Genomic DNA, 14,994 nt, shown 5'->3' with positions numbered 1-14,994 from the left:
ATTCTTTAAGCAAGAAATATGTTAAAATATTCCTCAGAGGCAGCTGCCTGATGAATTTTACTCGCTTTCTTCAGCTGGAAACACTCATTATTTTGAGTATTCTTCAGTTTTATTCCTTAATAAAAACATACAATAACATTTCTAAACCGAATCAACTAATAAACTGTTCATCAGCATTGCAATTCTTATTATTATTTGGCAATGAGAAAAGGTAGGGGTTTTTTTAAGAGGTTGTATAAAAGGGTTCTGGAAAGATTAAATAACTGAATTGCATTTCCTTAAGGTGATAAAGACACAAAGAAAGTATCTGTAGTCTTTCCACAGCAAATATAGAACAACTTTCAGTTCTTTTTATATTTCTTGGTGTAAAAGGACCATGGTTCATTAATTTCCACAATGTTTCATTGTCCATATGCAAAGAAAAACTAAATTAAATTGAACAACAGAATAAATGGTTGATTTTACAAGTCATGTTTGCTGCAGTAGCCAATCACACAAGATAAGCCACGAAAAATATAATCTTATTCTTATTTTCCTTGTCCTTACAAAACAGGTCCTTACAATTAAATTAATAGGAAATTAAAGATAAATTTTAACATAGCAGTGTAAGAGATGAATGCATAACCTTGTTTGATAGCAAAACAACAACATTCAATTCAGAGAGTATGTATAATAAATATTAAATAAGTTAATTTGCTACCCCCACTTTTCAAAGAACAATGCCTCCAACCTGTCTAATCTTACGTTTTGCAGTGTGAATTTTATTTCATGTGCAGTATAGAAAACTATGTCTTCATTTGACCAATTATGAAAAATAAAGCAGATACTTAAAACTGTTATACAGGCATTCAGAAATGACAGAATCATTATGCTTCTGCCACAGCCAGTTCCCTTAGCTTGATTCAGAGTTTGTGTTTTATGTTACCTAAATTTACATTTATTCTTCCTTACAGATAAAGTCCACAGCCAGAATGGGATGGGAATAAATAGTTTGCAAGTGAGTTTAAGCAGAAAAAGCAGTAGTGCCCATGACATAAGGATCCCTGATAACATACCTACCCAACACTACTGATAACACACATTTGGAACCTAGGCTTGAATCATACAGCCTTCTGGAGTATCAAAATAACTGCTAAAATCAGACAGAAATCTTAATTGAACAAACTGAAATACACATCCTGAAAAATCTCTCCTAGATTACTTTCATATTCTAGAGGGAAGAGTCCTGCTTCAAGCACTGAAATGAAAATATTAAAGCAGTATAGCAATAACAAGCAATTTTAGAGGAATATTATTCACTTGTATGCTGCAGTATAAACTAAGTCAATGTTTAAGTGCAACAGGTCTTCAACAGCTGTTGTTCAGAAAAAATAAAACATGCTCAAGCAGACACCCAAGACTTGGTGTCAGCTGAAGCCCCTCAAGCTGTGTTACAAAGAAGCAGAACTCTCCGGGCCTCTCCCTACTTCAAGTTAAAGAGAATTTCATCACTGAATACAAGAGAAATGAATATGCTGTCTACTCTTTAATGACAAGTAGCTGTCTACTCTTTAATCCCAAGTAGCCAGGATGGCTTATCTCTCGTGACCATTCCTCTACAGCAACCTCTGACTACACCTTTTCATTTCATTCATCCCAGGAGGAGCAGAACTGCCCTAAATACAGGGATTTTGTGCTCTTTACCTCGAGCATCATTGGTCCAAGTGCATCCTTGTCGATGACACTCTGACCTGTAGACGATACATCTGCTTTTTGCACTTCATCTTCATTAGCTGCTGCTGCTTTTTCTGCAAGAGAGAATACCATGTGTTAAGCGACAGAAGACTGATCTCACTGATACACCAAGAGCCCACAGAGTACTGAAGAGCTGTGAAATGCTTACAGTGCAACAGTTCTGAAAATGAGATTAGACACTCTCCCATAATGATTCAACGGAAGCACAGCTAGCCTATTTGCTTCTCAGTTTTCAGGTCTTATGACACAAATGCAATGATTTCTCGTGTTTCTCTGCTAGACATTTCACCAAACTACAGAGCCTAACACTGGGCAAAGACAAGGGCTCTTTATGAACGTGCAGTGGGCAAAAACTAGGCTCAAGGTCTAGTGGAAGACTGATCTAAAAGAGCATGCAAAGCTTACAGCTGCAGAGCTTTTCCATGACCGCTATATTTAGAAGGAAAAACATAAGTCCACAATCTACGGTTTCAGTACTGAGAAACAGCGGCCTCAGTTCTGCTCCCGTGTCTCCACCCACGTTCTTACTATCACGTAATTTTCATACCACCTTATTTACCAATATATTATTAGAACTACATCCAATTTCAAGGGCTGCATTTGAAAATTGCAGGCAAGAAAATAATGATTTCAGTTCCTGGAACATAATGCCATATGTTAAAATGTGTTGTATACAGCATCACAGGTTATACCCAACTCCAAATGTAAGGGATATTCACAGAACTTGCAAACCTAGTGTGTTTAAAATTCCTATCAAGCAATGAACTGTATTAATTTTTCTATTTCAAGAATGATAAAACTAATATGTAAATACATATTAGTAAATCTAATGCACATTGCACATCGTAAATTAATGAAACAAGTTACTTTTTGTCGTTAGTTCTATACTCAAAACAAAATTTGAATTTTATACTCAAAATTATTTTACTATTTTTCAAGCAGCAGTTATGTAAAAGCTAGGGCCATCCTACAATCTAGAATATTAAAAATAATTAGAATTCTCTCATTTTTTTAGTATGATGCAATAGATTATTTTACCAAACATGAAAGCACACTGAAATTTTAACAAGAATTTTTGTCTTCAACAATAAACTAGAAGAACATTCATTGTAGGAATTACTGAAAGTACCACATGCAGATGGAACAAAGGGCCTTTGGAAAATCACAGAGTGAAAATTTAAGCATCAGTCATGCAAATTAAAATGTATCCAAGTGTACAGTATTTTCCACTGTCTGTAGATCTGCAATAATGCAGGTAAAGTTCTTGTGAATTTCGCTGGCATAAGTTTTAAGGTCAGTGTGAATATGTGCTGCTCAGACACAGAGCAAAGGAGCTGCTTTTGTGAACCCCTGGGCGTTCTCCTGTCAGTGATCACCTGCTGGCAATAAGGCTTTGGTCACTTGGGTTGTCTCATCCTAGATTTCTATGGTTTCTTGCTTTCATGAAAAGACTCACAAGAATTTTAGCTGTCTTCTTAGGTGTTATACACTATATAACACCATTGTGAATAATGATTTAGCAAATTGCTCTGAAGATGAAGTTGCAGCTAATGGACTAATTTTAAATCACTCTTGATTAGCATAATCTCATAGAAATAAATTCACTAGAAAGAACTATTAACATTTCCTCTGCCACTTGAACTCATGAGGACATAAAATTAGTATCTCTGGTTTAGACTAGGAGTGGGATTTAATTTTTTTTCCTTACCTCTCTTGTTTTGGCAAAAAGCAGAAATTAGGTGTAACAGAAAAACAACTGAACAATCCTTCCCATGCTACAACACAGCAGAGTTGGCACCATATGATAATACGAAACTGAAAACATGTTCTAAAAATTCTGAAAGAACTCTAAAAATAGAGTTGAGCTTTTAATAAAGCCAGTGATGATATCTGTTTCCCATCTGTTCCTGCTAGCATAAAGTGATCTCTTATTTTCACACTGCAAAATATTAGAATGGTGCTTGCTCTCGTTTGACCACTGCTTCAGCCATTGATACCATCTTGATTATGGGAGAACATGGGATTATTCTCTATGAGCCAGAAACAGAGGGGCAGCAGATATGATCCAACAATGGTGTGAAAGCACATTAATTGCAGTTTCCTTATGTCACCAGTTTACAGGCTACTTTTACTGATTATTTTTCACATAATACGAAATATTTGCTGCTGATTTTTTCACTCTTACAACCATGGAGTTTATACATTGACAGAACAGTGGTTTTCTTTCATGCACACTGATGAGGTTTTATGCAAAGGAAAAAGAGGACATTTAAAATTATTATAATAGTAATCAACACAGAAGCTGCAACACCAGGTCAGACCAAGGATCTCTCAAACCTCACATCCAGTTCCTGAGAGCCTCTGCTTTCCTCTCCACTTCTCTCTTTTCTCCATTTTGATTGTTTGATCCCTGACTGCTTCTACTTCATCACCAGCTGTCCCTCACAACAATCTGACTTCATTTTCTTTTACACTCTTTTCTTCAGAGAGCCCAACATCTTTGTGGAATATATAAACTCAGTGCTTTTTCAAACAAAAAGTGTAACGAATGGAGAAAATATGAAAATTCTATTTATACTCGAACGTTACCTACCCGCTTTTCCCAGAGATGGTGACAATGTACTACTCATGAACTACTGCTACTCAATGTTCACTCCTCATGAATGTTGGCTAGGCATTCTGAAAAGCAGCATAAATCACAAGTGCTCCAACATGATGGACTTCCTAATTGGATCTGTAACCCAACTGGATAAGAATTCAAGTAGCTGGAGAGCTCAGAAGAGGCTACACATCCAGGCCACAAGCCACACTTAAATTCAAGTGGCACTGTATAGGAAACCTAGGCTCAGCCAGCCTCTGAGTAGGACCAGCTGTAATTCACATCACAGTTATAAGGTGCAGCTACTAATAACATTCAACTCTGCAATAAATGATCCATTTTTGACTGAATTACAAAGCCCCTTGTGTAGACTTTAGCAGCACATACAAGACGAGTAAGTGCGAATCCTGTCAGCAGTGTCGTCCTGACAGTCAGTCATGGCCAATGTCTTGAAATGCAAATCTCTCCCTCAGCAATACAGCCCATGGGGCTAATTGACAACAAAAATTTGTTACAGAAAGGCTGGAAAAAACCAATGATGGATACATGAATTTCTAATGCTGACAAAATAATGCATTATCACAAGTCACTATTCTTCGTTTTTCTTAACAGTTCCAGCTTCTGGTGTTAAGTAATGGTGCAAAAATGTAGGGTTTACTTTTCCTTTTTTATTTCTATCTTTTTAGAGTTCATGGGAGTCCAACAAAGAAATTAAAAGCTCAGAGAGTTTATACTTGCTACACTACATTAATGATCTTTCAATGTCAAGGCTTAGGAAAACAGCTGCAAAGGCCCAACCTTGCAAATCCTCTCAGAACCCTGTTCTCCCAGCCCCACGAGAATCCTTGGTGTTACCCTCCAACTAACCACAGCCACTAGATTTTGCCACTGCAGCCACATGGAGAGTGGGAGCTGCTTCCCTGACCTCACAGCCTCCAGTGATGCCTCTTGCTAGAACAGTGTTAAATGTCAGCCAAGTGCTACCAGGTATCCTACAGGCACAGCAGCCAAAGGGCAGTGGAGGAAGAGTGTGGACAGGGAAATACAGCCTTCTGCAGCAGAGGAAGGGAGCAGGATGGAAAGAGACTTCCCATAGCTTCATCTCCGTACAGGGAATTCTGCACTGGAGAGGGAGCACTGAATTAGAAACTGGTCCCCTCCTTATGAATATAGCTACCAGGGATCAAGCATATTTTATCTGAATTACAGTAGTATAAACTTGATGCACATTAAATAATTATTAGCTCTGCTCAATTAAGAGTTTAGCCTAGAGAGAGAAAAAAATTTAAATAAAATACAAGTACCCCTGAGAGAGATACTACAAAGAATATATACATCCAATTATGTAGCATTTTAGTGATGTGTGTAATTTAGACTTTAAACTGTGGGTATGTTTACAATTGCATAAGCAGTATTATACTAAAATACATATTAATATTTTCAATTGGGCATCTTCCTAGTGATCATAAACTGTATTTACTTTTCTACATAACATACAGAATAAAGAAGGAAAGAAAAAGCCCTCAAAAATATTTTCTGACAAATTTATGAGTGGGAAGCCTCAAGCTTTATTTAAAGCTCATTCCATATTCTGAAAGCAGACCTTTGTGAAATCACATTAGTTTAACAGAAATTCATAAGTCAGAGAAACAGAAGCCAAAAGCAATAGTTGGAAGTCTCCTGCTACATTTTAACTTAGCAAGCCCTCTTGGTTTTCCATCCTCCCAACTCAAGCTATGTCAGTTCTCTCTGCATTTCTGACAGCAGACTCTGAAGTGTTAATGACAGGCATCACCTTCTCTTGGTTGTGTTTCAAACCCTACTTTCCTACAGGTGGGCAGGCAGGACCAGCTGAACCACTCAAAAAGCTCTCTTTGTCTGTATTCAAGCTCTGCTCCAACTTCCTTAAGGAAACCTGCTACAGAAATATTTCCCCCTTTGTGCTCTCTGCAAAACCAAGATGCATTTTTAAATTAAAAGAGCAAAACTTAGCCTCTGCGGGAATTTCAAAAAGATGAAGCATAATTTGAAAGAGAAAATTTGCATCAACACAGATTTAGCTTATATTTCACTGGAGCAGCGTTTAAGGTTCTTCACAGAACAGGAAGAGCAAAAAAGAGATGCTGGTGAAATGCTGGGCAGACAAGAACCCATGCTCTAAAAACCACCAAAGAAAAAGGTCAAGCAAAAAAAAAAAACCTCCTGTAACAGGTAAATTCAAGTTTATTATCCAATACTGTTTAAAACAGGTTTTCCAGATGCCCTATATATAATTCCTGCTCTCTGTAATTTTCTGAAATTGCTATTGAAATGCCACACTTATCTCAAATCACATATCTTTTTTGTACAATAGGTAAAAAAATATAAACAAAGATTTGTAGTAAGTTACAAACTCCAACTTTGCTTTGCCCTCTTCAAAAAAACTCAACTTTGCCCTCTTCAAAAAAAAAATCATACAAATCAAGATCCTTGTAACAGTAACAGGAGCATCACTTGAACGTGAATGTAAATGCTATACAAAGTTGAAACATGCAATTTAATTTTACACTGGAAAACAACTTATCTTTTCCATTTTTGCTACGTATTAGCCAACAACTCTTGTCTTGCCTAATTCACATATTTAAGTTTGCCCTGCATGATCCTTCTGAATTGCTGTGCAAAAATAACATCCAAACAATCAAGAAAAATGCAGAAGTATCTAACTGTCCAAGGTAAGGGTAGATACAGTACTAATAACTACGGCTAACATAAAATAGAAAGTATACTTAGCAAAGGCTATATTTTAGCTGACCTTACAGTTCTGAGTATTAGATTAAATAACATCTCAAATATTAGATGCAATAACATCTGTGTATGACTATTGCTAAGTAATTGTATTGACTCTGGTAATGGATGGGAGGTTTTTAACATGAATAGGGCTGAAAGTACAGAAAGTGCCTTCAAATGTACCAACTTGAATAAAACACAGAAGAGAAAAAAACCAAAAAATTGTATTTGGTAATGTGAGTAGTTTTGGATCACTACACATGATGAAGTAAAGCAGTGAAGAACGTGCAAGTTATTTTGATGCTTGGTTAACCACAGGGAAAGCAGCTCTGCCTTCTAGCTGTGTAATTCAAAGCACTGCGATCCATGGCTCACTTGAAACTTGATATCCCCGTGCACGTCCTTACCCAGTTCCCATTGCCTCAACACAAGTTGTTTTTATTCCCTGAAAGCAAGCAATTTTTCAAAACACCAGTGCCTAAGAAACAGCAACTATTTCAGCAATCAATTTTAACACCAGCTTATCCCATCCTTATGAATAAAGTTAGCTACTATTTTAGGGAAGTGATTATATAGTGAGGTTGCTCTTTCATCACACAACACACATCTGTCCAGAGCAAAGAAGCTCTTAGACTCTTGAATACATATTTTCCCCCAGAAACTATAGACCAAGTCTTACAGGAAAAACTATGCAACATCTCGGGAAGGTTTTAGGAGGTAAAACAAGAGAGAATTATGCATCTGCACCGAACTAAAATTAGAAAAGCTGCCATATGGCTCTGTGAAGCCAGCAGCACGTTCTTATTCATTAGGAAGCATTCTGCTAACATAAAAACACAAGGCCTTCCTGTGCTCTCCAAATGTGTTTATCTTTTCAACATTAATGCATGATATATCATCAGGCTGCTGAAATCTCCTGCAGTGCATATTAAAAAAGCACAGCTGCACTTTTTCTCAGCACGTTTATTCACTGGGAGCACAGCTTTGCCCACCTCCCTGACACAGCCCCCTTGTCAGCCCGGCTCCCCTCTGCTTGGAAAGGGCTGCACTCCCACTGCACGCTCGCCTGCCCAACTCATCTGCCCGTCTCCTGTTCTGCTCATCACATCCACATGGTTTAGCTTCATATTTACTACTGCTGGTGGAAGCACACTCAAATGGTAAATGACCCTGGGGTTTGAGCTAAAAGCCCTTGGAAAGCTGTAAGTGAAATTACTCGCTCAGGAGTAGCGGCACTTACAACGTTGTGGTTTCTTTTTCCAGCGCAAGCTGCTCTAAGTGGTGCAGCTGCTCTCCTGTCCCACACATACCTGCCCCACCTTCCCATGGTAAAGAAATATCACTAAGGCACTACCTCTATGGAAAGCTTCATACTCTCACAAACCCATCAAACATAGGCAAACATTCGTGCAGCTTTACAAGCTTTGAGTGAAGTCCTGCTCTTAGAAAATTCAGTAACAGTAGCCAGCATATAAAATTTTCATGGACACTGAAAAGAAAACAAGCCCTGAAAACCCATGATGGATTTAGGAATAGCAACAAATGGAAGTAATAACGCCTAAAATTAATACGAGTTTTGTCTCTTAATAATTTTGACATTTCGCCATCGTTCTTTTCTTGTACAAGTCAGCATTTTTGTCACTCAATACACCTCCTGTAAGAAGTACTGCCTGAGAAATAATTGCCCCCAGCTCAGTTAAACTGGAACAAAGACAAAAATAATGAAATTCAACTTACAAAGGATAATATTTAACTGCTGGAGAGAAAGAAGCCTATTATCTTTGTATGTATTTTTTGCTAAATACTTTAATAAGCATTTTACTACCTTCTCCTTGGCTTCTTCCTCTCATTTTGCTGTCTTTGCTTTCATCAATATCTATGACCTATTTTCGTTCTCATTATTACAAAACTCAGTGGTTTGCTTCTTGGAAATGAGGAAGAAGATGGTGGCAGCAGTGGAAGTGCCCACTCCTTCTGCCCTGGCCCCAGGATCCAGTTGTCTCCAAGCCCCATGAGATGGGGTACTGCAGTGCTGCCTTCCTGGCACATGGCACCACTCAGAACACCAAGGCAGAATCCCATCCATAAATAACACATATGAAGATTGCTAACTCTTGGATAGAACAGTTACAGGTAAAAGTAATGTTATTATTTATATGTAAATATGTATTATTTACAGAACTTTCTACCAACTATCTGCAGATTTATCTACTTAATGCAGTGGGCAAGAGATTATTTTTACCTGGTATCAGCCCAGAAGTCCCCAGTCTCTGGTAAGTTAGGGACTGGGGTCTGAAGTAAAACCCAGAGTTACAACCCCCTCTCTGCTGCTGCTCAAGTGAAGACTCAAGTGAAGTGTCGTATCCAGGACCACAAATCCTCAATGGCTTGATCCATCCCCAGCACACAATAAAAATATGAAACAATGCAGCAATTGAAATAATTTCTTTGGTGATATTATTTCTAGTATTTTTATTTATCACTAAAGACACAGAAGGACAATTGCTATATTACCCTTTAAGTGAAATCTAAACTAAGACTGAAAGGAACCCTGAATCCAGAAACGATTTCTCACCCCATACTTCATTTAAACTTGTGGTGATGTGTCAAACTACCACATTGTGAGTGGAAAGTTATTTTTCATCTCCAAAACATGGAATTAGGCCTCCATCATCACTATCACCTACTGAATCCCTGGACATGCTGCAACATTAACCTTTTCCACTAAGTTTTCAAAAAGGTGGAAAGGAATATAATTGGGTATAGTTTTACTCCTGCAAAATTTTTAGACTGGTCTTATTACTAAAATATTTGAGTATGTTCAACAAATGCTTCTACATGAAATGAAAGGTTGTGCTTAACTTGCAATCAGAAAAATTAAAGGTACATGTGTTTTAAAGATATTATCTTTTCCCCAAAAAGAACACCAACACTGTCTTTATAGTGTACACTGATTGATTAGGGAAACATCTAAATAACTTAATCATCAAAGGTGCCCTGCCCAGGAAATGTCCTTATCAAAGGCCAAAATCCAGGATGATGCTGAGAATTTCTAATTTTCACTGGTTTTAAAATGCATTTTTAAAAACAGGGGTTTGGGGTTCTCTTTTGGCATTTACATTTCCTAAGAATGTTTACTAACTGGTATAATCCCAAATATCTGATTGATTACAGCATAGTGTACAGTATTTAATAAATGCCTACAATACAGTACTCAACAATAAAGGAGTACACGTGTTAGATTAAGCACATTGACTGTCAGTGCCTTACCCCAAAATACCCTGAATTTAATCAGTCACTTATTATTCTGTGCTAGAATCAGATAAGCAGATTCAAATATATGTATCTGTAGCTGTATACACAAACACATCCAGGAAATGGTTTTGCATCTGTTGCTATTTACATGATTTCAGAACACTCACGTAAACTACTCAACTGTGCATGATAACAAATGCTGCACAGCCATCAGCACTGACTTAAAATCTGTTACATTAATATGGCTGCATTTCAAAACAAAGAGCCAAGCTAACTGACCTCCTCACTGAAATATTAGATACAAATATTTGGCATCACTTCATTTAACAAAGTAATTATTTTCTTTGGTATGTGCTGAATTAGGACAGAAAAAATTACTGTATTTCTTGGCATTTGCAATTTTATAAGTGTTAGATATTTACCAAATGAGTAACCTCATCTTATTTTGATAATTCATCTCTTAAAACATCATTGACATGAATGTCTAAATGGTGGGAGTCCAATGTTCTTTAACATTTTGGCTGAGCTAATATCTTCAAAGGGAAGAAACATGGCAGAATCTGATAATTTCGTTCAAAACAGGGTTCCACTATGGTCTCAGAAAGAATATATTGCTTTTTTAAATGTTAACAGCCCTCCAATTCGTTCTCTGACATGTTAAAACACCAGCCAGAATTTGAAAATAAAGATATAAGGGTTAACACTCTTTAGACTAGAATCTGCAGATGGAGTTGCCAAGCTAATTAAACTTTTGGGTTTCCAAAACTTAGGCCAAAATAACATACTAGAGAGGAGTATTAAGCTAGGCAGACTCTATTTCTTGAAGCCTAACTCTTCTGTGCTCAACCAGCTGTTAAAAGGAAACAGATGACTCCCTTTCTTCGAATGCCACATCGCCATGATTACAAAATATCTGTCTTATTTTAGGATGCTGATAATAAATCTTTGTGACACACCAGATCATCCACAACAACAGGCAAAGATCTTTTTGCTTTTATAAATTGCCATTGACAACTGCATAAGTTTTCAAGAGACCTAATGTGGTCCACAAAAAAAGAAATAGGATGGATCATGGGCTCCCTATGAAAGAAGTTTCCATAATAAAACGTAGGCCAAAATGGAGCACAGATAATTGAAGACAGCTAAGGAAGAACAGAAAGAGCTTTAATTTAATGTGCCCATGTTAACATGGATTACAGGGCTCCTACTGTTTCTAATAGTCCAGATTATGGTAGATAAATCTTTTGCAAAAAAGCTCTAAATCATTAAGGACAAGTAAAGTTTTCTTCTGTAACAGCCCAGTGTTCAGAAATAGAAGCTTGGGCCCCTCTCCTTACTTGTCTAACCCACCATCACAGGCCTCAGCCAAAATTTCAAGGCAATTTAGAAACAGAAACTTTCCTATTACTGCAAGGAAAGCAGATGGAAAAGCAAAGCTTCTTAGAAGAAAATGTTTATTTCTGCATGTTAGTTATTTAAAGGGATTTTTAAATCCAAGTCCTTCACAAAACTGTGTTTTAAGATAAATTTCAACAGTGGCTACATAACTTCAGGTACATTATGAATACAGGATGGCTGTGGGAAGAAAGGTAAGATTATTAACCTGCATTCCTTAAAATATTCTCTAAAATGAAGAGATCTTTTTTCATTACCCTAGAAAATCTTGGCTTATCTTGTTGCTATGATTTACATCCAGACAAAGTCACTTTTAACCTCAATTGTATTAATTTATTCTGCCACATATTAATTAGCAGACATTTTAAAACGTCTGCTAATAGCACTGAGAGGTACAAATGGGCTCCCTTCAACAGACTGAACCATACTTAAAACTTAATTAATTAGGCGCTCCTGTTTCTGCTTCTGTAACTCAGATTCATGAAGCAGGGACCAGCACCCAGCCTGAAATATGTCAGTATAATCCATAAACAGGAAAATGATTAAACACTAATGGCACTGTTTTCTCTCTTTTCTCAGTGAGCTTTATCAGTTCTCTTCTGAGAAGAAATTTGGAGCTGTATTAACAGCTCCCCAGCCGTTCCCGACGGGAAAGCAGGAGCGCAGCGGAGGACGCTCCGCGTTGTGCCGGCACGTGCTGCCCAGCCACCTCTGTAGTCTTGCTGCTCTTCCCAGCCCCAAACTCATGACATGGCACAGGCTGGGAATGAGGGGCCCTTGTTGGGCAATCATCACCCTGAAAATGCTGAACACATGTAGCTTTAACCAGGAACTGCTGAAGATTATGGTCTGCCTCCAGCCGTGTCCCTCCCTGGCACGAAGGCCAGTAATGAAGGTCTGCGGCCAAGCCTGAGCATTACATCAGAAGCGATAATCCAGAACATTTTCCTCCAGTCTCCAATTTACTTATTTGCCTGCAAAAAAGCAATATGGGTGCCTGCTCTTCATTTTACATTTTACCCAGTTGAACACCAACAGGTGAGACCTTTGACATAACAGCTGTCATTTCCACAGTACTATGTGTTCACCTTAGCCTAAACACTGAAGAATATTGGGGCCAAAGTCCTTATTAAATAAACCAACCAACTTACCCAACAAAAATCCCCACAAAAAACAACAGAAGAAACCATACCCCTTTCTTTGGAAAGCATTTAAGCTGTTGAAATAAAGGATATATGCTCCTTGTCTGAGCTTCAAAGAAAGAACAAGTGGCAATGCCCATGACCATCACATAGCCCAGGGAAAGAAAGAGTATTCTTGCACCATAATTCACAATGACCCTGAGAAAGCCAATATCCTCCCTCAGTTATATTTAATAAAGGTTTTACAGACTGGCTTCTCTGCCTGTATCACTGATATAAAAAAGTAATGGGAAAAAAGCTTACTGGGCATATTTACATTTTAGATTGCCAACTGCAAACACAAAATTATATTTTGAACTTTAACTACAATGGCCTGACAATCTGTACTACAACGTTCACTTAAAATCAGCACCTCTTGCAGATAGACAGATGGTGGCTCAACTTTCAAGCTCAATAGTAATCACAATAATCCTTGATTTTCATCAGTGTAACACTCAGCAATTCATTAGTAACTTTTGTCACATTCCCTAAACTATTTGATGATTTCTTACCACAGCAACTAAGTAAAAACATTATCAGAGGGATGAAAGTGAATGGAATAAAACTGGTATGGTGTTGCCAGTCATAAAATTATGGCTAAAGCCACACCAAAGGCAAGAGACAGCAGGACTGGAGAAGGTGTGAAAAAAACAAAAAAAACCCCAGAACAATTACTGAAAAGAAGAGAAAACAGTGCAGGCTTAAAAATAATACCCTTCAAAAAATGGGGGGAATTTGAAACTACAAAGAAAATCCATCCAATACAAAACTCCATTTTTGAGAATTAGTGACAGGGAGCATTGCATTCAGAGGAGTCAGTGGGGATATGAAGAAACAGCTAAAGACAGAAAAAAAAAACCCAAACATTCAAATCTTTCCTGCAACCCAAGATGGTGAAAGGCCTTATACAAAAGAACCAACACAGGAAGAATTTTATGTTATTGGCACAAAATACCTTGCTATTTTTTCCACCAAACATCAAAATAAATAAACCAAGAAAAATCTAAATTAGGGTCCCTCTGAGTTTTCCAATCTATATTTAGAAATTACAACCTTGATATCTTTTCCTCTCTTTTTTTTTTTAATTTCCAAGTAGATTAAATGCTATATTTAAACACACTTCCTATTCAGTGTTGAATATAGGCCCACACCTCATTTGTCTCTGGAAGTCATCTCCCTCAGAAGAATCATGGGAATTGCAGGTTGTTCCAAGTCTTTCTAGGAAATTGTGCCTCAGGAGAAAAAGTACTAGTATAAGGCTAGTGCTCTTCAGGATCAGGTATCTTAAGATGACAAGGGACCTAGCCAGCACTCTGCAACATCACAAAATATTTCACCAACTCCTGGATCGTGACAAGAACTTCCACTGAATATTCTGAAGAACATTCAGACTTCTTTGGGAGGGCTAACAGAGCCTACCAATTCCTTCAGTGAGTTGCACCCGATTTCAGTTAACTTCCCATTAACAATCCGCTCCTTCCGTATGAGCCAGTCACAAATTCCAGCTGTGAGGCTGCATCCTGCCTTTGTGTGCTGGAGTCCTCTGTGGCAGGCACACTGTGCAGCTCCATTCTGGTTCATGCCAGCGAGCAAAGCAAGGTGCAGGGACATGCATTTCTGCTCTGACACGACCTGGGCCTCAGTGAAGGGATGCACGACACGGCTGCTTCGTCCAAAAAAGCATGTGGATACTTATTCAGATAACATGGGCATACTGAAGCACCTCAGTTATGGAGTATCCACTTAATGGATTTATGGTTTATGGAGTTATCCACTTCAGGAGAACTTAAATTGATGTACTTTTCTGTCTCTCCTTTCCCCTCCTCTGACCTTGTGCAAGGTAAAGAAGGGAAGGAGAGTATGTGTGTGGCTAAGTGTGCAGGGAATATATTAAGAGTACCCCTTGTCTTGTAAAATACATAGAGATGTGCCAACACCCCATAATGATGAAAGGAAACAGAAATCATGCATGTATTGGCTCTCAGGAACTTTGTCTGAGGGCATTCACTATGAGCTCAAGCAACTGATCACTTGCTACGTCACCCTTCACTCTTCAGTCTGATT

At 37.9% G+C, this 14,994-nt stretch overlaps 1 protein-coding gene across 1 annotated transcript in view; it reads right to left on the bottom strand.

The window, feature by feature from the left end:
• Positions 1 to 14,994, bottom strand: part of NCOA2 (nuclear receptor coactivator 2) — a 187,838-nt gene that overhangs the window by 49,782 nt on the left and 123,062 nt on the right. The window contains exon 6 of the mRNA XM_084207355.1: positions 1,684 to 1,787. Coding sequence (XP_084063481.1) covers positions 1,684 to 1,787 — 104 coding nt within the window. The remainder of the gene's footprint in view (positions 1 to 1,683; positions 1,788 to 14,994) is intronic.

This window comes from Fringilla coelebs (assembly GCF_963513975.1).
Source record: "Fringilla coelebs genome assembly, chromosome: 1".
NCBI lineage: Eukaryota > Metazoa > Chordata > Aves > Passeriformes > Fringillidae > Fringilla > Fringilla coelebs.
The sequence above is the reverse complement of the archived record's forward strand: the minus strand, read 5'-3'. Positions and strand labels throughout refer to the sequence as shown.